General features: G+C 46.1%; 4 protein-coding genes and 1 long non-coding RNA gene across 12 annotated transcripts; 2 read left to right on the forward strand and 3 right to left on the reverse strand.

Moving 5' to 3' along the window:
* Positions 1-151: 151 nt before the first annotated feature.
* Positions 152-4,779, reverse strand: pla2g15 (phospholipase A2, group XV). Its single transcript, XM_084673075.1, has 6 exons — positions 4,452-4,779; positions 3,367-3,523; positions 2,681-2,799; positions 2,454-2,552; positions 2,130-2,354; positions 152-1,906 (listed from the first exon to the last, which is right to left on the reverse strand). Exons 1-6 carry the CDS (start codon positions 4,597-4,599, stop codon positions 1,392-1,394), a joined length of 1,263 nt encoding a protein of 420 aa, XP_084529201.1. The 5' UTR covers positions 4,600-4,779; the 3' UTR covers positions 152-1,391.
* Positions 4,780-4,897: 118 nt separating this feature from the next.
* On the reverse strand, positions 4,898-9,473 carry lcat (lecithin-cholesterol acyltransferase). Of its 2 annotated transcripts, XM_084672080.1 has the most exons (7): positions 9,383-9,473; positions 8,258-8,492; positions 7,237-7,393; positions 6,999-7,114; positions 6,795-6,890; positions 6,180-6,404; positions 4,898-5,803 (listed from the first exon to the last, which is right to left on the reverse strand). In XM_084672080.1, the coding sequence occupies exons 2-7, from the start codon at positions 8,403-8,405 to the stop codon at positions 5,196-5,198; spliced, it is 1,350 nt and encodes a 449-aa protein (XP_084528206.1). In that variant the 5' UTR covers positions 8,406-8,492; positions 9,383-9,473; the 3' UTR covers positions 4,898-5,195. The 2 variants fall into 2 exon arrangements, with proteins under 2 accessions (XP_084528206.1, XP_084528207.1); XM_084672081.1 differs by lacking the exons at positions 8,258-8,492; positions 9,383-9,473 and adding an exon at positions 8,095-8,226.
* On the forward strand, positions 8,965-16,237 carry drc7 (dynein regulatory complex subunit 7). 6 transcript variants are annotated; one of them, XM_084672073.1, is made up of 19 exons: positions 9,033-9,063; positions 9,301-9,334; positions 9,412-9,572; positions 10,352-10,526; positions 10,683-10,808; positions 11,168-11,362; positions 11,705-11,863; positions 12,139-12,357; positions 12,521-12,643; positions 12,842-12,914; positions 13,165-13,293; positions 13,501-13,629; positions 13,827-14,050; positions 14,283-14,498; positions 14,761-14,871; positions 14,985-15,095; positions 15,371-15,565; positions 15,831-15,970; positions 16,058-16,237. In XM_084672073.1, the coding sequence occupies exons 3-19, from the start codon at positions 9,412-9,414 to the stop codon at positions 16,140-16,142; spliced, it is 2,571 nt and encodes an 856-aa protein (XP_084528199.1). In that variant the 5' UTR covers positions 9,033-9,063; positions 9,301-9,334; the 3' UTR covers positions 16,143-16,237. The 6 variants fall into 6 exon arrangements, with proteins under 6 accessions (XP_084528202.1, XP_084528201.1, XP_084528199.1 ...); XM_084672072.1 differs by having other exon boundaries at positions 9,051-9,088; XM_084672076.1 differs by lacking the exon at positions 9,301-9,334 and having other exon boundaries at positions 8,965-9,063.
* Positions 16,238-16,388: 151 nt separating this feature from the next.
* uba2 (ubiquitin-like modifier activating enzyme 2) lies at positions 16,389-23,126 on the forward strand. 2 transcript variants are annotated; one of them, XM_084672077.1, is made up of 17 exons: positions 16,389-16,603; positions 17,505-17,588; positions 17,824-17,894; positions 18,095-18,159; positions 18,276-18,376; positions 18,591-18,712; positions 18,966-19,033; positions 19,374-19,495; positions 19,800-19,899; positions 20,140-20,291; positions 20,466-20,559; positions 20,864-20,976; positions 21,437-21,592; positions 21,697-21,793; positions 21,981-22,086; positions 22,266-22,408; positions 22,570-23,126. In XM_084672077.1, the coding sequence occupies exons 1-17, from the start codon at positions 16,463-16,465 to the stop codon at positions 22,782-22,784; spliced, it is 1,950 nt and encodes a 649-aa protein (XP_084528203.1). In that variant the 5' UTR covers positions 16,389-16,462; the 3' UTR covers positions 22,785-23,126. The 2 variants fall into 2 exon arrangements, with proteins under 2 accessions (XP_084528203.1, XP_084528204.1); XM_084672078.1 differs by lacking the exon at positions 16,389-16,603 and adding an exon at positions 16,985-17,207.
* Positions 18,005-21,038, reverse strand: LOC146258704 (uncharacterized). Its single transcript, XR_014729720.1, has 2 exons — positions 20,791-21,038; positions 18,005-18,391 (listed from the first exon to the last, which is right to left on the reverse strand). It is a non-coding gene; the product is annotated as an uncharacterized LOC146258704 (long non-coding RNA).
* Positions 23,127-23,155: the final 29 nt, after the last annotated feature.

The raw sequence follows: 23,155 nt of genomic DNA on the forward strand, positions 1-23,155 counted from the left end.
AGCTCAATGTAGAGGAAGAAAAACACTGCCAGTCACACCATCAGTTCAGAGACTGGCCTATGGTGAAGTAGTCATTATAAAGATTCACTATTAAAATGAAGAAAGTTTAATATAATCTGTGTTTAAGAACAATACTAATATTCACACTTCATTGTTCTGGCATAGACACACTTTTATTAACAAAATGGAAACATCTAAACAAATACATTCCAAGTTTTGTTGTAGGGCTTGCTGAGTGAGATCAGAAAGACATAAGGTAGAGTGGTCATGTACCAAGCAGTAGGGTCAGGGTAGAGAAACCACAGAGAAGGGAAGAGGAACTGAAAAGGACCAGACACAACTGCTACTGAAACTTGTACTGCAGTTCCTCAGTAACCCTGGGATCACTCCTCTATCACAAAAAAAGAGAACACGAGACGGGCTACATGTGTAACATCACAGCTTTACTCAGTCAGAAGGCAGCAAATGTGCACAACACACAGCTTATTTGATTTTCAGCAATTACAACATCTTGGTCTGGCCCAACCATGGGGCTGTAATATGGCACAATTACTATCACACTGGTCAGAGCAGGCCTTGCTGTGCTGTAGCAGGTTCTCAATACCAGACATAATAACATCCATGTAGGATAACAAAGAACAGGTGCAAAAATCTAACCGGTTCAAGAAAGAACTAATCAATATAAAGGTTATCGATGAGCTGACAGTAAGCATAAATCTGATGATAAATCTCGTGTTGTACAGATCGCAAACAATGGCTGACTTTTAATAGCAGACTAACAGAAGCAAAGCATGATCTGAATGAATTACACCAGGCGATTTTTAAGTGTTCGTTTTTTGATGACTGTAGCCTACATGGAACATCGTTTTGTACTCAATATAGGCCAACAGCTTTAATATGTAACATCTTAAATAGAATATTAGCTTTTAAAAATGTGCTGATAAAATCCGATTTTAGTTTTATGCCACAAAACAACCTGTTACTCTCCATTTCTAGATCAGTTCCTCTTAAATTACAGAATTGTAGTTAGCGTACAAGCCTACAGGTCTTTCATAGGTCTACTGTATACATAAATATAAATCAACCATAAAATCATTCAACATTATAAAACTGAAATTCTTCTATGAACATCAAGAAATCCAATGTATGAAATCGCATGTGTACGTGAATGAAGCTCAAAGATCTGGATCCAAACCAACGCCAATCAATTCCCTGCCAACGAAGCATCAGTCCTTGGTCTGAATGACGAGATCACTGAGGAGAACAAGAGGAAAAGGCGAGGAAAGGAAGAGATCAAGAGAGGGAGGAAGAGGCAGAAATTGGTTGCAGCCCCTGAGTGGGGCAGTTGAGGGAGAGAATCGGGGAGGTGGGGGGGGCAGGAAGTGGACCACTCAGGTAGGAAACAGCACAGCCTTGATGTAGTCGACGGTGGTGATGTTGAGCAGCATGTTGACGTGTTCGTTGCCCGGCAGCTCCACCAGGTGGACCGGCTGCTTCTGCTTCCCCAGCCAGCGTTTGCACTGCATGGCGCTCAGCAGGTTCACCGTCCCGTCGCCCTCCCCTTGCACCACCGTCGGCTCCACGTCCGGGAACTTGCCGTCGTACTTGAAGGCCTCGGCGGTGGGCACGCCGCTCCCGTACAGGCAGTGGATGGCCACCCCGGGGGCCTGCAGCGCACTGACCAGGGGCTCCGTGTCCTGCCGCATGGCCCAGCCGTCAGGGAAGTCCAGGTCGCTGAACAGACGCTGGTAGTCCCTGACGGTGTAGTTGGTGGTCGGGGTCTGGACCAGGGCCTGGTTGTTGGGCCATGAGTGGGCGTAGGGGAACAGCCAGACGGTGGAGACGGCGGAGCGCTGCTGAGAGCGGATCTTCAGAGGGCTGATGACTGGAATACGGTTGTTATCGCCTGGGGGGGGGGAGACCATCTTGTGATTGGAAACACATGGAAGGAGTGATGTTCGACTCAAACCACAAGCACACCGACTGGCTTGGTTGCTAGACACTGATAAAATGATCTGCAGTCCCACACCACAACACCCAATAAACCACACAGAAAACAAAGCCTCTCAACCCTGCACTCAAAAAACAACAACACCCAGTAACCACCCCACACACAGTGCCCAGCATACCAGAGGTGACCACCCTGAGGGTCTTGGCCACACCCGCCCAGGGGGCCCCCAGGGAGATGAAGGCCTTGATGTAGCGGTCCTTCCAGGCCTGGGGCTGCTGGTTGAGGAAGTACAGTGTGTACATGTTCCCCATACTGTGAGCGATCAGCACCACCGGACCCCCGGCCTTCTCTGCCATCTCCTCTATCATCTGCTGGAGGCCCAGGAAGTAGGCCTTGTTCTCATCTTGAGGAACGTCACAAGCCAGAGCAGCAGATTAGACATTGGAGATGTTGTGAAAATGGTAAATGGGTTGCACGTGTGTGCGTGTGAATGAGACCTTACTGGGAGCTTTACGCCAGTCATAGGGAGCTCCTCGAATATCATCATCTCTTGTGTACCCCTTCTCCACAAGCGCCTGCACTATGGTGAAGAAATACATACCTACACACACACACAGCTGAGTTAAGGGATCATGTCTGATACAGTGACCCTCATCAGCTGAGCAAGCCAGTATAACCTGGAGGCCAAGAGAGCCAACAGGGTTATGGGTTAGTCAGGAGGCCACTCACCCAAGCTGCGCTTGCTGGGGTCCAGATACTCCAGAGGGTAGGTCTGCCCGAAGCCAGGTACCCTGACAACCACTCCTGGGGGAGACTCGGAGCTCCTGGTGGTGCGGTTGTAGATCAGCCTGGAACAAAACAGGAAATGTGTTACAGATGGACAGAGACAGTCAGGCGGACAGACAGGCTAAAGAGACTAAAATATCAAGGAGGCAGGGAGACCAACAAACAGAATTGTCTACTATTTGTATCATGTAAAAGAACTGAAATGCAGATAAAGAATGCTGAAGCAGTGATGTAAATCAGGGGAAATGCGCTGCATGGGGCACACTGAACAATCAACCTTGTTTAGTTTTAACCTGTTTTCACTGATGATAATAAGTATTGGTGTGGTATGACTGATTCTAGAAGCATGAAAGGTTAGAAATATTGAGGGATGATTATAGAAGACACAGTATTTTAGTCGGTTTAAAGGTCTGTGTGCACTGGGGCCAATGCTGATAACCTCATAGGCCAGGTTATGACCTATTGATGTGTTTTGTAAAGCTCAGCACCTTTCAAAGGAGTGCAAACGAGTTTCCCCATCATACGCAGGAAAAGCACAATCCCAAGACAAAGTGTAGGACCGTTTTTAGTTAATAAGTGTTGAAAAAATAAAACATTGACTGTTCCTGCCATTCCAGACAGCAGCTCACCTCATGTTGTCGATCCAGCAGTCGATGATCACAGGCATCAGCTGCTCAAGGTTCAGCCATAGGGTGAAGAATGTGTCCGTCTTCCTGTAGCAGATATAGTGAACCACGCTAGGCTTGTCCAGCTTAGCCTCTAGCTGGTTACCCAGGTCTCCTGGAACTGAAGGAACAGAATATGTTGGCTGTACAAATCTGCATTAATATTCGCTTAGCATCCATCTACCTATATGAACAGTCGTCTGAACACATGAAACCAGATAAGACTCGGCTAGTTACTCTGATCTCTACGATTTGGACATTAGACCAGCATGGCAGTCACGCAATTATTTGATACAGTAATGTGAGATCTACTAAAATAGGGAAAATACAGTAACACTAAGATGATGAAGGCAACTATCAGCTGCTTTCTTTGATGATGGTTTATTCAGGTTCAGGCCCCACCTTCCTTCACGCCAATATAGTGTAGGCTACTAACTGTTATCCAGCGTTAACCACAAGTTAGAGACCAAAGTCAGAGGTGAAACCATGGGGTAATTCACTACCCACAATCACACAAATGTAGGTATACAAACAGTAGACTACAAACTCGTCAAACAAGATTAGATAAGCCTTTGTTGAAAATAGCCGAATCTGTTAATTTCAAGACTCATTTTCACATTGAAGCTGGCTGGAGACATGATATAGAACTTTAGAATCGGGCATAAACTCCACTTTTGTGCCTTGCCTATTTATCGGCCGAATGCTTAAGTTTCCCAGACTAACTATCTGGCTCAACAGTTGCCACTGCGTGGTAAGCAGTCACATTCTGTTCCATTTACAGTCATATGACCGGTCTCCAGCATTGCTTCATGACTCATGAGTAAACAATCGGTCAGAAATGGAGGTTGTTGTTTATGCTAGCTAGATAGGCCTACACACAATTGGGACACTTACATAATTGTTAGCAAAAAACTAACAAAAAAGCATTCGAAATGACTGCAGTCTGTCTGGAGTCAATGAATCACGCAAGTAAGTTAGCATAGCTAACTAGCTATCCTCACATGATGAGTATCTACCAAACAAGCACCCTACAAGATGAACACACTTACTCAGGACCACTGGGGGTCTTTCCGACTGGCAAGACCGTCCCGGGAAACATTTCTCCAATGTTCTGGCGTTGCTGCATGTTACAAAAAACAAAAACAAACACAGCTGGAACAGCTTAGGGAGAACAGTCAACCCACAGCTGAAGACCATTTCTCGCTATCTCTCATAACGCTCTTGGTATTAGATAACACGAAGGTCTACGCACATAAAGAACTCTATGTTCTGCAATTCCTAGAATTAAAAAAAAAATATCCAAAGATACCGATGGTAGCGGTAAAGACAACAACAGGTTTCTGACGGCGGAGACGCTGTCTGATCAAGGAAGAATAGACGACGTCAGACATAGTCGAGTGATTATGGGAGTGGCATAAAGATACCTTGATTAAATTAGGCCGATTCAGTTTTAATCAGAGAAGATCTTCCAAAAAACACAGCAAAGTAAATATAGTCTGAGTTTAGTTTTTTTATACACGATCACTTTAATCATATCACAATCACATCTTCACATTGCAGAACAACACATACTGAAACAATGTTTTTTAATTTTTTTAAATAATCTTATAGCATACAATTTCATGACCTTTTGACAACCAATAACACTTTATGCTACGTCATGAGTTGTTCATCAATGACATCAGTTCTTTTCTGACAGTAGACATGACTACTCTTTTCTTGAAATGGATAAGGATGTAACTCTTTAACCTCACCCTAACACACCGGGCAATGCTGCTAGGCCACTGCTTGGTCTAGTCCTGGGTGGTGGGGGGGGATAAGGGAGGGTCGCTACTGTCAGCTGTGGAGTTAAAGTTGCTGGTCTCCTCTGGCAGGGGCTCTGTCCACCTATCCTCCAGGATCCGCTGGATCAAGTTGAGCACCTTGTGATCAAACACCATGTCCAGATGAGGCATGCCATTGAACTCAGTGACATGCACGGGCTTGTCCTGTTGGTTGACCCAGCGCTTGCACAAGCCCATGCTCCGACTGTCCACCGTATCGTCTCCGTCATCGTACAGGAAGTCCACTGGGTCTGCGTTGGGGAACTCCTCGTCATAGATGTAGGTGACAGGCGTGGGGAGACCCACCCCGTAGAAGCAGTAGACCTCCACTCCGGGCGCCGGCAGACCTGCCGTCAGGTTCCTGGTGTCCTCCCACATGTGCCAGCCGTCCTCGAAGTTGATGTCGGTGAAGAATCGCTGGTAGTTTTGGTTGGTGTAGTTGACGGTTGGGGTAGAGATGAACACGTGGTCCTTAGACCACGCCTCCTCAGTCGGCAGCATCCAGGAATTGGTTGTGGTCATCCGCTGCTCCTCCCGGATCTTAATGTTGGACACCAATGGGATGCCGTCGTTTTCACCTGCGGAGACAAAGTAGAGTCGCTAAGACGGTCACTAAAATCAAATAGAAAAACGAAATTACCTTTTGAAGTAATATGGAATTGTTAGGTAACTGCAACCCCACCAGGAATAAGGGTTCTATTAAAAGATGTAGCCTCCTAAAATATAGATGTATTGGTTGTGACAATGGGATATTAGGGTTACGATGAAGGCCAGCATTATAGGTGCATAATGTGGAGCGTTAATGTTACTGTTAGGGTTAACCTTGTTTGCCTGGTACCCGAAACCATCACTGTGGAGGGTTAAGGTTACCCACCACCCCCCCCTGCATGCCTGGTACCTTAGGCCCTCCCTCTGGGCGAGGTAGGGTAAGTGTTAACCTTGTGTGCCGAGTACCTGAGGCCATCACTCTGAGAGTTTTGATAGCTCCGCCCCAGGGGGCCCCCAGGGAGATAAAGGCCTTGATGTAGCGGTCCTTCCAGGCCTGGGGCTGCTGGTTGAGAAAGTACAGCACGTAGTTGCAGCCCATGCTGTGGCCCATCAGGTAGATGGGCTGCTGGTACTCCTCATACATTTCCTCCACTAGGGCCTTTAGCCGAGCAAAGTAGTCCTCATTCTCATCTAAGGACAGAGAGGTGGAGGAAGGGTGGAGAGGGAGGGATGGGTGGGGGAGGAGGGGGAGGGTAAGAGAAGGAAGGGGAGAGATAAAGGGGAGGAGAAGGAGGGGAAGAGGGATTGAGGGGAGGAAAAGGGGGAGGGGGAGGAGGAGGGGTTAAGGAGAAGGAGGAGAGGGAGGGGGGAGAGGTGCACGTGGAGGAGGAGGGACAATTACATAGGAGTTGAAGGAAAATCTGTGCACACACTCAGGTTTGTGAGCGTGTGAGCATGAGAGCGTGTATATGTTTTGATGTGCTGTATGTGTGGTGTGTGTTTCTGTGGGGTGTTAATATGTGTGTGTGTGTGTGTGTGTGTGTGTGTGTGTGGGGGGGGGGACATCTTTATAGTACTCACTTGGAGCCACCCTCCAGTCATAGGGAGCTCCACGGACAGTCTCATTGCGGACATATCCCATATTCACCATGTGCTGAACCATAGTGTGGAAATAACCTGAAAGGTTACATACACTGGCATCTTAATTAAACCACGAACATAAATGGTTCGTCATTGTTAGTGAAGAGATCAGTTTACAGATCAGTACATAGATTGATTTTATACCTGCCAGCCTGTTGGTGTCCAGGAACTCAATGGGATATGTTTTTCCAAAACCAGGCACTCTCACCTCAACTCCAGGTGCATTGGATGACCTGCGTGTTGTTTTGTTATATACAATTCTGCAGTGGGAAAACACATAAATATAAAATCACTCTTAGCATAAATTAGCATTTATTATGTGGCTCGGTTAAAACTGTTGATACTTATTCTGCTTGGATGCCGTTCCATACTGCCTCTTCACCTGATGTTGTCTATCCAGCAGTCTATCCCGATGGGCATGAACATATTGAGGTCTATCCAAAGGGGGAAAAAGTCATCCGTCTTCTTGTAGCACATCCAATGCACCAAGGTTGGCTTGTTAATCTTGGCATCCAGACGATTTCCCAGGTTACCTGGCACTGCACAGACATTACCATACATTGTGTAAGAAGAGGCAGACATTACTAGACGTTGTGTAAGTAGAGGCAAACAGACAGACAGACAGACAGACAAACAGACAGACAGACAGACAGACAGACAGACAGACAGACAAACAGGAAGGGATGCATGGATGGTTGAGACAGCCAAGTGTCTTTGGATAACTGGATATGTTAATTGAATTTATAAAATACAGATTTAATACTGAACCCACTACATCTCTCACGAGGGTTGTGAGAATATGTCACTGGTAAGTTTGGTCATGTTATAGCTTTCTTCAAATATAATGTATTTACACACATCTTAATGAGTAGCAGGGCTACTGTACCCAATAAACCAAATGCTTGGGTTTCCAAAACAATATGGACATCATGTCCATACTGTGTATTACACCTTGTTTTTCCAATGTTCCCAGAACATGACTTTAGAGATAGGGTAATCACAGAGGTCACATACCTTTGACCTCTAAATATTGCTGCCACAAACCCCACAGCCCTGCAGGTGTCCCTGGTCTGAGTTTGTCTTCTGAACACATGAAACCACAATCTAATTTTCCAAGTAGTTTATTGTCCATTATCTTGAAAAGGTCGTTTTCATTTAGGCTTTTTGGTGTCTAGATTTTTTTAGGTTTACGGTATTGTATAATATAGGTCTGCCAGATGTGCGAGATGTTCAAAGCCACCTGTAAACTGCGACGATTCCAGAACAGACATCAAACGAACTTCAACCGAATGTCACGTTGCCGTTTCTCCAGACATATAAACCAACAGAGGCATTGCACACAAATGATCGAGTAAATATATAATAAATAAGTAATATATGTATAAACATGTAAACATACTCACCTATAATAACTGGGGGAGTGCTATTGCTTGCCTGACGAGATTTAGCATTGGGAGGAAAGATAACGTTGAACAGCCAAAATGCAGCTGCGTGCTGGGATATAAAGATGAACGCCAGAAAGAGCGAAGAAAACAAATGTGAAAAGTCCATGATGTTCCTGCCAAAGTCTCTTCACGACTTTCGCAACTTATACGTCTTTCTCACTGGGTCACTGGAGGACTGAACTTTTAATGCTGTCTGGGGCAGAGGCAGGGTTCGACCGTGAAAGATGGAGAAAGAAAAAGTGAGGTTATTTTTTCTAGACCTTTTCAAAGCTTTAGCTGGACATAGGCGCATCTCCATAAACTCGAGCTAAATATGCCTTCAAAATGAATTTGCAAGAACATATACAAATACACAAATACAACACACACAAACACACACCTACACACACACAATCTAGGTTGATACAAAACTACCTATTGCCCTATTGATTTTAGAACGGCCCCATATTTGCAATGGCTCAAAGGTGAATGACTGACAGTCCCAAACAGATGACCACAATGTCCAATAAAGTGCTTTTTATTGACTTTCTTTAGCAGTCATAATGTTATGTTTGTAATGTTTGTAATAAGTTAGTTACGGGTAAGATAATAAGATTGAATCCATAGCAAGTATTTGGTTTGATTTTCTTCACTTTCATTCATACTGCAAGTTTTTTTAAATGTATCAAATCAGAGCCCGTTTCTGATCCAATTGGAGTTCTCTAAATTCTATCGTCACTCAACTCCTGTTACTATGGAGACACAATGACAACAATTTCGTCCACGTAAGGGAACTAGCAATCTAGCTAGGTAGCTAATGTTAGCAAATAACAGAAGAAAAGCTTATCTAACTGTTTACACTTGTTGTTAAAAATACTCCTACAGTTCTTTAGCAAAGAATGTTATCATATAATTATTATATGCTAAGATTAAGTATTGCTACAGTAAGACAGCTACTGTAGCTATCGAGAGCTGTCAATAATTCTAGGTAACAGTCTACTGTAACTTTAATCCAACTACAGTACAGTACAGTAAATTCAACAAAGTATATACAAAGTACGTACCAGCCACTGTATGAATACAATATATAATGGTGTGTTCTACCTGTATTAATTGATTTTCTTCCTCACCAGATGGAGGTGGAAATCTTGCCCGACAAAGAGCCAGAGAAAGAGGATCAGGATGTGATAGCAGAGCTGCAGGAGAGTACATTGGAAGAGGTGCGAGATGACCTGAACGAGCTGGAGAAGACCCTTGGCAGCATACACACAACCGGAATGACAAAACCCTACATGTGAGGTTACCAAAGAGCATTGACATTTGCTACAGTTGTTGTCCACGAGTGTTCAAGTAGGGCATCTGGTCATGTTGCTTCAGGTGGTGCTTTCAACATAGCAGTGTAAGAAACACAAGGGCTGTTTACGTTTAATTTAATGATTACCCATATACAATGGCCCTGCTTTAGTTCGCACTGTAACTGAACATATTTGTTGTGCCTACACGTTTGTACAATTGTGTGCAATTGCGTGTTACAGTTACATCGCGTTTGTGTCACGGCTATGGCTCCGCAGCAGTCTCTTCTGTGTGTCTCTTCTGTGTCTCAGTCCTTACCTGCATCTGTGTGTGGTTGTGTCTGCGTGTAGTTTGCTTGTTTGTTGGAGTAGTTTCACCTGTGTCTAGTTTGGTCCTTGTGTTTATAGTTTCTTCCCTGGTTAGTTTGATTTTGGGTTTTGGGTGTTCTTCCCATCATGTTCCGGATTCTTGTTAACTAATAAATACATTTTAGTTCCTTTTATCCTTCCTGCCTGCGTTTCCCTGCAGGTCCACCAACTCTGCCACATTCGACAGTTTGTCAACGTTGTTCATCCCTGTTACTGTAAACCAAACACACACACACTTTCATGATGGGAATGAGGACATTCAAAGTTACACATGAACATGATGCAACAAATGCATGTGTCTTGTGTACACAGGACAATAGTTTACCTTCAACCTTTCCTCTCAGACTGTCAATAATGTTTCTGTGCTGAGGCCACATCCACACTCACTAGTGTCCCTCCTCATATCCGGCAGCCCAGAACAGGTCCAGAAGGTGGACGTGTCCCAGTGTCCCACCTCCTACAAAGAGAACAGCCCTAAGGAGAAGCTTCTGCTGGCGATGGCTGACAATTTTCGCTACCAGTATGCCCACATATACCCCGACCGCAAGCCCCTGCTTCTGTGCCCACTCAACGAGTGTGGCGTCCCGGTACTGTACACAACTGTACATCCAGATATGCTCTCTCTCACACACACTTAATATCAAAGATACCCCCACTGTCTCCCACACACATACACACACACACAAACTATGTGGAAGGCCAGCTATCACAGTGGTTGTACTTTTGTCTCCCTGATCCAACAGAAGTTTGTGAGCACCACTGTGCGAGCCACCTTGATTCCGTACCCTGAGCTGTACAGCTGGGACGGATGTGCCAGCTTCGTTTCCGACTTCCTGTCTATGAAGCCACTGGACCCTCCCATAGACCCGGTGAGGAGCAGCAGTCTGTTTACGTTCTATTGCATACCAGATCATTTTATCTTTCGATATTGTGTATTTAATTATCATCATAGTATAATAAGCAGCAGTGTGTTTACAGTCTTTAGATTATTTGTATCTGTTTATATAATTATCATATTTAAAAAAGCATCAGTTTCTTTACTTCTATTATTTTTGCGGTATTATTGATGTGCTGTCTTATTAAATATAGCATAGTCTATACATTATGATTATTATTTTATAATCAAATCTAAATACAGTAATGATTGTATAAGTACTGTAGTATGCAGTTTACAGTATGCAGGGTAGTATGCTGTGCAGTGACAGCTGTGTGCCGTGTGCCTATGCAGCCTGTACACCTGTACTCTCCTACCTGGGTGCTTCAGACCCAGGTGGGCACCTGCTTCGAGTCGTCCACGCTGTTGTGCAGCTTGCTGCTGGGCGCCGGCTACAACGCCTACTGTGTCAGCGGCTACGCCGTCAAGGAGATGTGTATGATGAACCAGACCAAGCTCGAATGCCCCCTGCTCACCCCTCCCGTGAAGGTAGAGTATCATTGAAAACCAAACCGATTGATTTGTATGGCGTCGTGAAAAGAAAGGAAGAACATCGAAGGAAGGACATTTAACTCAAAAGAAAGGGATTTCAAATGACCACCACAGCCCGTAGCTCATTCAACGCACAAACAACGTGTTTTGTAATGTAGGATGTCGTCCAGTATACCGACAGTGCTGTGACAGGTCTAATACCTGCGTACCGGGACAGTAGACCTTGTTTCTGCACGGGTGATTTACAGCCACATCCATGACAGACAGCCAGGCCCTGCAGAGGTATAAAATTGCACCATAGAGAAGATGTGTGTGGAGTCAGTGTGTGTGTGTGTCCAGGGCCAGGCTGCAGAGCAGAAGGAGCAGATCCAAAAGTACTCTGTGAAGCCTCCCAGAGACCTGCTGAGCGGCTTTGAGCAGAGCCAGGCGGATCGTCGCCAGGCAGAAGCCCAGGCTGCCGTGCTGAAGAAGCAGCTCGAAGCCGATAGGCTGCAAGAGGTGAGGCCCGCGGCTCTTGACAACATGTAATCACAACCTTGAGCGCAATGTCCACAGTGCAAACTTTATGCATGAGGACAGCTAAACCAAGCCTTCCTAATGCATGACAGACTGTAGAAATGAATTGGATTTAATCCAATTCAGAGGTTGAACAATATCCCATACACACATTCCAAGGTAGATCCATATTACTAAACAGGTTATGAGGTAGAACTTGATTATATTGCAGGTTCTGAGGTAGAACCATATCACATGCACATCTGTGTGTTTTCCAGGAGCGAGAGCGACCTCCACCTGACCCCTTGCTGGGTCTGCGGGTCCACTGCTGGGTTCTGGTGCTGTCTGGGAGCCGCGAGGTCCCAGAGAACTTCTTCATCGATCCCCTGACAGGGAAGAGTTTCAGCACCAGCGACGACAGTTTCCTGGGCATCGAGTGCGTCTGGAACCACATCAACTACTGGGTCAACATGCAGGACTGTCGCTTTGGCTGCGCTGTTAGTATGCTCTGTCTGTCTCGGGGAGTGTTTAGTACACTCCGTCTATCTGTGTGGGGCTGAGTTTAGTATGCTGTCTGAGGAAGTGTTGAAGTATGCTCAGTCTGTAGGGGTCATGAAGGGGGCCAGACCGGTTCATGACTGTGTGTATGCCTTTGGACAGGATATGACCTACGACCTGGGAGATGCGATCAGGTGGGAGTATTTGCTGTGTGGCTCGACAGGTCATTCTCTGCTCCTCATTCCCGACATGAGGAACGAACTGGAGCCAGAGGAGGAGGATGAAGTGAGTGTTAATGTGAATACCCACGCACTCGCTCTACTTATCTTCACTTTTCTCTCTCTCGGTTTGTTACTACCAGAACAAGGGTGGTCTAATACTGTCAGACAGAACGATTAAGGTCTATGATAGAGTGCATGCTTGTAAGTGTGATGAGAGGAATGAACATATCAAAGTGGTGTTTTCTTACCGTCTGTGATGAAGGATGAAGTTCCGGAGCCGAAGCAGTTTGAGATGCCTCCATCTTGGGTGAAACCCATCACCATCTCAGAACAAGGTAATCCCGCTCGCTCTCCATCCCCACTTTCTCTCTCTTTCTCCCCTCCCGTGTTTCTCTCCATCCTCCCATTATTTTCTCTCCATTCGTCTTTCTTTCTCTCTCCATTCCGCCCTCCTATATGTATTTCTCTCTACACATAAGTCCTCTCTTTATTTATACCCCTTTCTCTCTTGTGCCATTTGCCTCTCTCTCTCTCTGTCCCATGGTTCCTGGTTCTGCCCTGGCTGGCCTCTGAATGGATGTCTAGACATGGAGACTCGCTGTCCTGGAGGTATGAAGGTGCTCAAGTACCGGAAGGCCAAGCTGGAGAAGTTTGCCCACTACCTCCTCCCAGATGGGCTGGTCACCCGCCTCACCACCTACACAGACCTGGACTGTGAGTGGGTCACCAGTGGGACAGGCCTGGGTTAGGATTGGTCACCTTTGGGACAAGCCTGGGTTAGGATTGGTCAACAGTGGAATGGTGCCTGAGTTACGATTGGTCACCAGTGGGATGGGGCCTGGGTTAGAGTTGGGGGGTTGTGTGTGTGTCTGTGAATTTGTTAATGCTTATTTGTATGTGTTTATGTTTGTTTGTGGGAAGGCTCCAAACCTGAGATAGTGAGGGAGTGGTTCCAGCACAGACACGACCACCTGGAGGAGCGTGAGCTGGAGAAGAAGAGCAATGTTACCAAAGAGAAGTTCACACCTGGACGCAGCTACGCCTTGAAATGTAACTCTCACCTCATCTGTCCATCTAATGGACTTAAACATTCCTGCAAATTACTGTCACAACGTATTTTGCAATCCACCGTCCAAATGCGCTTTACTCAGCCTGCACCATAAAGTCTAGTCAGGGAAGTGTGATTCATCATAAAGGTCATTCACTGTATTTGTTTGACATAATGTTTGTTTCGTGTGCCGGCTTAGCCCACAGGTACATCACCTTGACCCCTGAGACGGAGCGTCAGATGGACTTCTACAGCCACGCGCGGGCAGATGGCCTTGCCCAGATTGTGGAGACACCCCTGGAGATGAAGGAAACCTTCCAAGACCGCCCAGACTTCCTCTACTACCGTCATGTGGTTTTTGACAGGAGGGCCAAGGTGTTCGGCCCCAGAGATGCTCCGGACCTGGGACACAGACCCCTGAAGGCAAGATGGCTCCTGTGCCGTGTGTGCTCGGATAGTGCATCCTGCTCATAGTGACACCACCATGAACGACACACGGTATTAGCTGATGTTGATCAGCTGAACCCGTGGCATCATCCTCATTTAAACTAGGGATTTAAGATTTAAGATACATCACCATAAATAGATCACTGACTTTGTTTATGTATGTTTGTTGTGTGTGTGTGTGTTTGTGTATGTGTGTGTGTGTGAGTAGAAGGTATTAGAGAAGTTCCATCGCGACCTGTCGAAGCCGGCCAGTGAGGACGTGGCAGAGCGAGTGTTCCTGGTGTCGGAGGACCGGATCCAGGTGACGTACCACCGGGAGGACGACAGGATCATCCCCGCCTGGAGGAACTTCACCAAGCCCAGGGACTCTGGAGACTCCAACAAGCCCCAGTCCTTCACCCCCGAGATGGCCTCCTCCTTCCAGGTGTGGCCCAGTCCACCCCACTTGAGTTAGGGTTAGGCTACACTCACCCACCATCAGTCAGCAGCGGTGCACCAATGCGCAATCGACATCATCTACCTTATACCAAGAAACATCATAGGAGGATGTTTCAAACACCTGTGTGGACACTTCGCCACTGGAGCACCCAGTGAACCGCTGTTTGACAAGTTAGCATGTGCTAAATGACCCGCACCAAACTACATTGGCTCTGTTGAACTCCTGTATGCTGTGTGTGCGTGTCCAGGTGGATCCCTTCGAGAAGCCCAGTAAGAACGTGTTCCTGTATATGACGTTGATGCACATGATGAAGGAGGAGATTAAAGTGGCCAAGAGTATCAAGGACTCGGAGAAAGAGGTACCGTGTGTGTGTCTGTAGATACACAGCAGTATCGAGATCCCTAAATGATTCAAAGTGTGCATGTATGTGGATATGTGCGTGTGTTTGCACGTGTGTGTGTGTGTGTTTAGGTGAGAGCCATCCTCCAGCTGAGACAGCAGGAGGAAAGCAGCATTGAGCTGAACATCTCCATCTATAACACAGCCAGGAATGAGAAAGCACGCTGCCATCGGGAGGAGCTGGTGAGTCCAGCACCGCCACACCGCTCTCTGAAAGAGAGGGGATGTGACTCGCCCATGGAGTTACTGATGACTGACCTGCCATCCGGGCCATCAGACTTTCTCTGCATGATTACATATGTCCCACTAGCACGTCACAACACTTTTCCCTAAGACCAAATAGCTTGTGCTGATAGAGTTAGAGAGAGTCGAGCGATGACGACACTATGAGGATATTTTATTTTGTGTACACCCCCCCCCCCCCTTCCAAGCGTAACTTCACTCCCCCCTGGTTCCAGGAGCGAACAGCCCAGGAGGAACGCCTACGGAGGGAGGAGAAGGAGCTGGACTGCTTGGCTCCGTTCCTGGCTCAGCTGGGCGACCCTGACAAGCTGACCAAGCACACTGCCGTGCTGCTGAGGAACAACTGTCTGGCCGACCTCAAGCAGCGCCTCATCGACATGGCCAACCTCATACAGGCCCGCTTCGAGAGGGTATACACCAGTACAGTAGGGGATAGAATACAGGAGTAGACTATAGTAAGGAATACAATACCATATAGAACTGTAAAAAAAGAAGAGTTTAATAGAGAATGGAATACAATACAGTAGAGGAGAGTATAGTTGAGTATAGTAGGTTTGCATATAGGGTAATGTAGTAATAGAGTTAAGTACTTGATTGAAATACAGTATACAGCAGTAATTGTAGCAAAGGTCCACCTGAACATGATTGTTTGTGGTTTTATTCTTGTGTTTGCAGGAGACCCAGGAGCTGCAGCAGAAACAGCTGTGGTACCAGAAAAACCAGCTGAGCATGACCAAGGAGGACGAGGATGAGTACCTGGCCTACTGCTCCGACGCCATGTTCAGGATACACATCCTCAAACTCAGACTCAGCAGGTGAAAACGAGGGACTGAGCGAATGGAAGTGGATCCTGAGTGGTTTTGTGTGGATATCAGTTAACCCGTGCGTTGGTTGCATTCCAGGCATAAGGACAAAGCCCCCCAGAAGTACCTGGCTATGGACGAAAAACTGAGGAGAGACCCTAGACTGTCGAATTATCTGTTCTGAACAATGAAAAAAAGCTTCTCCAAATTAAATAATCACACTCCTCTCCATGCTCGGTTTAACTGTGCTAATCTACTCAATAAATGACTTTTCTATTATTTATCCTCCGTTTGCGTTTTTAATACGAGTCTTTTTCTTCCGTTTCTGAGAAAGTATATTGGGACAACTGAAGCCACTTCGTCTTTTCTCCAGCAGACGGTGCTACAGGGAACGTGCTGGATCTTTGCCATTCTCTCTTTGGTTTTGTTAGAAAACTGGCTAGCAGCTAGCTGGTTAGCAAATATTCTCTCTATAGCATTCATTCCGTCTTGAGCCGATCAACAATGGTACATCTGGTGGGGTCTCTCCAAAAAGAGCTCGCTGACTCCGTATCCGCGTGTCGGGTGCTTGTGGTCGGAGCCGGAGGTATTGGATGTGAGCTCTTGAAAAACCTCGTCCTTACCGGCTTCAAAAATATAGAAGTGGTAAGTTGAAGGGGGAGGACACTTCTGGGTCTTTGTGCACAGCAGGGCCCAGCGTGCTAGTTAACTAGCAAGCTAGCGTTCTCGAGGTAACGTTAGGTGCATTTATTTTAACAGCATTTGTCTATTGGACCTCATGACTAGGGGTAACTAGCGTCTTTAAAATTAAACATAATCTTGCATGCTTATCATACCCGTTGGATATTTAAACAAGTTGGCTGTTGTTGGTTCTGGGTTATGGCGTATTCACGTTTAAGTACCGGGTTACTAACTTAGTTTTGAAACATTTTCATCCCGGCGCCGCTCGGGGCGGGCTGGTTAGATGAAACGATAGAACCCACTAGCTAGCCAGGTAGCAAGCTATTGGTGGATGTGGTCCTCCAATGTTTATTTTTCAATTACCAACTAGCTGGTTTAACTGATGCATTACAGATTAGTCCAAAATCGAGTTTCACCCGTGGTTCACATTTTATATAATAAATACTTAGTTAATGATGGATATGGTAATCTTGTAAGGTAGCTAGTTTAGATCATTTTTGGACGTTTCAAGTACGCGCCATATTTTGGACACTAGATTTGTCGCCTGCCAGCAAACTTATCTTCAAAGGTTGTGTCTAGGAAAGCCATTAAGAGTCTTAATCAGACGAGACAGCAAGTCTTTAGTGTTGTGATCTTTCAGGACTGATTGTGCGGAGGATCTTATGCTAGCTAACAGTAACGGTAGCACAGATATTTGAAGACTACTTCATGTGCAGGTTCCCATTGTCTCCCAAGTCGTTTCCAGAGCATCTTTGTAATTGTCACATGGATTTCAATCAATTTGTTTCAATCCAAGCAGGCTAATTGTCGCCGTTTTGCTAATCGTGTGCCTAATAAAGTGTATAACACTTGTGTGATTCTTTAGATCGACTTGGATACTATTGATGTCAGCAACCTCAACCGACAGTTCCTGTTCCAGAAGAAACATGTGGGGAAGTCTAAAGCGCAGGTTGGTTATGAAAATATTCGTTTAGTGTTGTAAATGTATAACATTTACAAAACAACCAAATCACTCATTATACAAATTCTCCTTCGAGGTTTTCCCATCACAGAACTTTGACACCTGTTAGAGCACAGTAGCAAAATTACGGATCACTATGGATTCAAAATTCCCATCACTTTCTTTCTCGTGAATGATTGAAATATTTTGGGTCTAATTTCTGGTGTCTTTGTCTCTCCTGCAGGTGGCCAAAGAGAGTGTACTTCAGTTCTGCCCCACAGCCAACATCACGGCCTACCATGACAGCATCATGAAGTGACAACACACACACAGCAATCAATATTTAGTTCACTATAAACAAAAAAAGATATTAGTATTAGTTGTCTGGTTGATGCATATTCTTTTTGACACACCACGTCCCAATGTTAACATTTCCAAGGCTTGTTTAATTGTGTTATTTGGTGGGACTTCTCTATGTCCTGATTGTGTTAATGGTGTCTCTGTGGACTGTGTAGCCCTGACTACAATGTGGAATTCTTCCGGAACTTCATACTCGTCATGAATGCCTTGGACAATCGAGGTATAGTCTTATATCACTTAACCCCACCACAAATACACACATACTTTCACACACACAGCAGACTGTTCTTCTTCTTCAGATCTTTTTTTTTTTGTGTCCTCCATCTCTTCCTGCAGCGGCCCGTAACCATGTCAACCGGATGTGTCTGGCTGCGGACATTCCGCTGATTGAGAGTGGCACAGCTGGTTACCTGGGCCAGGTGACTGTCATCAAGAAGGTACGAAGACGCTGCCTACGGAAAATGTCAGAATTAGATCTGTTTAAAGTCACATTCTACTCCTTGTGGCTATCGACCAGATTTATATCACTCCTGTGTTTGCCGCTTGATCAATTAGCCATTTGTTGAGTGATGAAATCTTAAGTCGTTCTCCATTGTACCACTCATATTTGTTCTGTTTCCCATCGCTCTCTCTCTTCTTTTTTTCTCTCAGGGTCTTACAGAGTGCTACGAGTGCCAGCCTAAGCCCACACAGAAAACCTTCCCAGGATGCACTATCCGTAACACCCCCTCAGAGCCCATCCACTGTATCGTGTGGGCCAAGTACCTCTTCAAGTGAGTAGCCGCTCTCTACTATGAAGCCCTCTAGTGGTAGTCGCTGTTGCCTTGAACACAAGGGAAAATAACTTATGCGAAGGTAGTGACCCTCATGTCAGATCAGACAGCTGACAGCTGTCGCCATGTATGATAATCAGTTGTACCATGTCAGGCCTTCCCAGCAGTTATGTACAGTTTGTACACAGTCCCCTGGTCTGTTAGAACTGATCATTATAAGGCTCATATGTCGTGTATGTTATGTGTTTGTCAGTCAGCTGTTTGGAGAGGAGGATGCAGACCAGGAAGTCTCACCTGACACCGCCGATCCAGAAGCTACATGTGAGTACAACTATGATGCTCAAAACTGACGCCTAGTGACTCGCGGTCACTCGGTTTAATTATGCTCCCTGCCTGATAATTAGCGTGTAATAACTCCCCCTACCTGGTAGCTAGCGTGTATTAACACCTCCTGCCTGATAACTAGCGTTTAATAACCCTCCCTGCCTGGTGGCTAGCGTGTAATAACTCTGCCTGGTAGCTAGCGTGTAATAACACTCCCTGCATAGTAACTAGCTTGTAATAACACTCCCTGCCTGGTAGTTAGTGTGTATTAACACTTGTTGCATGACAACTCCCTGCCTGGTAGCTAGCGTGTATTAACACTTGTTGCGCGCCCCAGGGAAGCCAGAGGAGACGGCAGCCCGAGCCACAGCCTCGGACCAGGACGGTGACATCAAGCGTGTGTCCACCAAGGACTGGGCCCGCTCCACCGGCTATGACCCCGTCAAGATCTTCAACAAGGTAGGCAGCTGCTGCAGGTGTGGCCTCTGGAGATATGGAGCAAAGACGATTATGCTCCAGTGAGACAGTAAGAGTCTGTTCCAGTGAGACAGAAACTCAAGTCCAAGGTTGAAGAATTCTTGTTTAGCGGAACCCTGTTTGATGTGTACACACACTGCTCTGGTTTAGCTCGTTATGAGGATTTTTTTGTTGTTGTTGTCCTAGAACAGCTTAGCAACTTGTTGAAGGAGCTTGAATGATGTGACGGTTGTAGAAGTGGCCAGGCTTGCTATTGGCTACATGACTGTGATATCTTGTGCTGCAGCTCTTCAAGGATGACATCATGTACCTGCTGACCATGGATAAGCTATGGAAGAAGAGGAAGGCCCCTCTGCCTCTGGAATGGCACGAGCTGCAGAAGCTAGGTGAGACTGGTCTGCTGTCTCTGAGATCTACTATGCTACAGTTGTGGATGTTGTAATAGTAGGAGTGCTAATACTGGTTGGAATCATAATACCCAGGACCAATGTCAGTTTGTAGTCTTTTCCCATATTGGTGTTTTCCTTTTCCTCTCTCTCTGTTTTGTCTGTGTGTGTGTGTATGTGTTCCACCCTCCTGCCCGTGTGTGTGTGTGTTCTCCACCCTCCTGCCCGTGCCTGTGTCAGTGAGCCCCGATGAGGAAGTGTCTGGGGCTGGCCTGAAGGACCAGCAGGTGCTGGGGGTGAAGGGCTACTCCCAACTCTTCTCCCGCAGCGTGGAGACCCTGCGCACCCAGCTGGCTAACCAGGGAGATGGAGCAGAGCTGGTCTGGGACAAGGTGACAAGGACACAGGGGCCTGCTTCAATACTGCTCACTAGCATGCTTCCTTCCTACTTTCTTTTGAAAGAGCCTCTTATCTAACACACTTTGGTGAAAATATGTCCACCCTTTTAGGGTGCCTGAAAGAAGCCCTCATGACTTTGTCTGAACTCTTTCCTCTCCTGCTACCAGGACGACGCCCCAGCCATGGATTTTGTTACCTCGGCAGCCAACCTGCGCATGCACGTGTTCAGCATGAACATGAAGAGCCACTTTGACGTCAAGTGTGAGTGACAGCAACATGCGGTTACCGTAGTTATTTTGCACTTAAACTTGGTGATCCGGATCATAGTTCAAGTGTGTTCTATTTAATTTCTGGGGCGCAACAGAAATACGAAGTTAGTAGTGCAAGCATGAAAAGCTCATCTAACCCAGTTCGTATACCGATGAGATCATATTTGTTGCATTAGTTGTAACTTGTTGTGTGGCTTAAGCCTGCTGCTGTCAGTAGATTTACCTGCAGTGTCCCAGAGGGAAACTTCTTGCAGTCAGAGAGCATTGTTGTCACGGTGACGTCCTGCTTCTTGCAGCCATGGCTGGCAACATCATCCCTGCCATTGCCACCACCAACGCCGTCATCGCCGGCCTCATCGTGCTCGAGTCCCTCAAGATCCTGTCTGGGGAGGTGGAGCAGTGTCGCACAGTGAGTTCCTAGTTTCCTGTCCCTGCTTCCTTTTTCCTATGTCACTTCCCCTCCTTGTTTCCTTGACTTCCTCTCCAAACAGGAAGTGGTTTTATTATTAAAGTTCTGATGGTTTCCTCCTATCTGTTCATGAAGTTATTTTACAGATGTATTTTTTGAATTGTATGTTTCATGGGTGTGTTTTATAAAATGTTTGAGACTTAAGACGACATTTTTTTATTCTTGAAAGACAATGTTGTGTCTTCCAGATGTAGGTTGTCCTGCTCAGATGTCTGGTGTTTGTTGTTGTTCTCTCCACGTTGTCATTCTGTCATTCCATACCTCGTGTGGAACTGGACCCAGGTCATGAATCATTGAGTGGTCAGGATACTTGCTCAACTCAAAGTCTGACCTTTAACCTTTTCCCTGTCTGACCAGGTCGCTCATAACTGGTCCACATTTTGTCAACTTCTTTTTCTAGATCTTTCTGAACAAGCAGCCCAACCCCAGGAAGAAGCTGTTGGTTCCATGTGCGCTCGACCCGCCCAGCGCTAACTGTTACGTATGTGCCAGCAAACCCGAGGTCACCGTCAAACTCAACGTCCACAAAACCTTTGTACTCAGCCTTCAGGACAAGGTGAGGGTCACATTAGACATGGTTGAGCCCAGCTTGACTAGTTATCTATGGTACGTCTGCGCGTGTTTTTGCGTGTGTGTTGCTCTGACCAGTGTGTGTTGTAGATTCTGAAGGAGAAGTTTGGCATGGTGGCCCCAGACGTCCAGATAGAAGATGGGAAAGGCACCATCCTGATCTCCTCCGAGGAGGGAGAGACTGAAGGTACCCTAACCTCATAACCTGAATATGTCCCTTACACGCTGCATTAGATATCAAAGCATTTTCCCAATCGGAACACCAGGGGGCGCTTGTAGTGTTTTTTTGTATTTGTATCAAGCTTTTAACTTGAAAATATTATTTTCTAAGATATGGCTTACTGTGATATCATCTGCATTCATTGGTGTTTCAGGCAACAACAGCAAATATCTGTCCGATTTCGGGATTCGTAACGGGAGCCGTCTTCAAGTAGACGACTTCCTTCAGGACTACACTCTACTGGTGAACGTGATTCACTGGTACGGCCTCTCTCTTTCTCTTCTTCATTGATTAGGTTTTTGTTGTTTCTATCTGTATTCATTTCTCTCTGTTATGTGATCAACTGGCATTAATATCATGTAGCTTCTTCGATTAAGTTGTCATCTCACCTCATCATTGTGTGTGTGTGTGTGTGTGTGTGTGTGTGTGTGTTTTCCAGCGAGGACCTGGAGAAGGATGTGGAGTTTGAGGTGGTGGGGGATGCCCCTGACAAGGCCCCAACTCCAGCCAACACACAGGAGGAAGGCAACAACATCGCCAATGGCAACAAAGATTCAGCACAGCCGTCCACTTCTTCAAAAGGTGAGCAGCACGCACGCACGCACGCACACTACATGTTCATATCACACTACACCAATGGGCTAACCACGCAAAGGAGTGTCTGGACACGACTTTTGTGTCTGCTGTAGCTGCTTGTCTTGTCTGTAAGGCCAGGATGATGTGGTTTCCTGTCTCCTTCCCAGCAACCCCGGCGGCGGCGGACGACGACGACGTCCTCATCGTGGACTCCGATGAGGAGGAGCCTTCCTCCAGTTCCATGGATGTCACCACAGAGACGGGCGGCAGCATCCGCAAGAGGAAGCTGCAGGACGCGGAGACCGGCGAAGCCTCCGTCAAACGCCAACGCGTGGACCAATCAGCCAAGGACGACGACGATGACATAATTGCTCTAGACTAGCTCTAGTCCGTGGGCACGTCGCCCAGGTTTTTCTCCTCAGAAGGACAGAACTCTGTGTTAGTGCTTTCATACCGCTGTTCTACCCTCACCAAACGTGTGTAAATATATGTACAAAAAACTGTTGGTCAGTTGTTTCACTAGGATGCTGTCTGAAGTCAGTGGTAAGTTTGACCCGATTTTATCCTGGAAGACGGACAAAATGCTTTTGATTTTTTTGTAATGTTTTTTTATTTTATAATGTACTGTATTTACCTCGTCGCGAGTAAGGGTGTCACTAGTTCTGTGTAAACATTTTAGGGAGACTGAAAGAAACGCATTAAATACCAAATGTTTTTTTGCTTATGTATTTGATAAGAATCATTGTAATCTTA

The sequence above is a fragment of the Hypomesus nipponensis genome, chromosome 14, assembly GCF_054491055.1.
Source record: "Hypomesus nipponensis isolate SF chromosome 14, ASM5449105v1, whole genome shotgun sequence".
NCBI lineage: Eukaryota > Metazoa > Chordata > Actinopteri > Osmeriformes > Osmeridae > Hypomesus > Hypomesus nipponensis.

Bases quoted from the DNA above. Each gene is read 5' to 3' on its own strand.
- pla2g15 (XM_084673075.1), bottom strand. From the start codon at position 4,599: ATGGTCTTCAGCTGTGGGTTGACTGTTCTCCCTAAGCTGTTCCAGCTG. The intron at 2,800-3,366 runs GTGAGCTGCTGT...GTTTTGTTCCAG, and splicing joins TGCTGGATCGACAACATGAG to GCTGATCTACAACCGCACCA. The intron at 2,553-2,680 runs GTGAGTGGCCTC...GTGTGTGTGTAG, and splicing joins CCCCAGCAAGCGCAGCTTGG to GTATGTATTTCTTCACCATA.
- lcat (XM_084672080.1), bottom strand. From the start codon at position 8,405: ATGGACTTTTCACATTTGTTTTCTTCGCTCTTTCTGGCGTTCATCTTT. The intron at 6,891-6,998 runs GTATAAAATCAA...GTAACCTTTCAG, and splicing joins GGACACCAACAGGCTGGCAG to GTTATTTCCACACTATGGTT. The intron at 5,804-6,179 runs GTACTCGGCACA...TTGTCTCCGCAG, and splicing joins TCTCAGAGTGATGGCCTCAG to GTGAAAACGACGGCATCCCA.
- drc7 (XM_084672076.1), top strand. From the start codon at position 9,412: ATGGAGGTGGAAATCTTGCCCGACAAAGAGCCAGAGAAAGAGGATCAG. The intron at 10,527-10,682 runs GTACTGTACACA...CTGATCCAACAG, and splicing joins TCAACGAGTGTGGCGTCCCG to AAGTTTGTGAGCACCACTGT. The intron at 12,915-13,164 runs GTAATCCCGCTC...ATGGATGTCTAG, and splicing joins CATCACCATCTCAGAACAAG to ACATGGAGACTCGCTGTCCT.
- uba2 (XM_084672077.1), top strand. From the start codon at position 16,463: ATGGTACATCTGGTGGGGTCTCTCCAAAAAGAGCTCGCTGACTCCGTA. The intron at 18,377-18,590 runs GTACGAAGACGC...TTTTTCTCTCAG, and splicing joins AGGTGACTGTCATCAAGAAG to GGTCTTACAGAGTGCTACGA. The intron at 20,560-20,863 runs GTGAGTGACAGC...TGCTTCTTGCAG, and splicing joins GAGCCACTTTGACGTCAAGT to CCATGGCTGGCAACATCATC.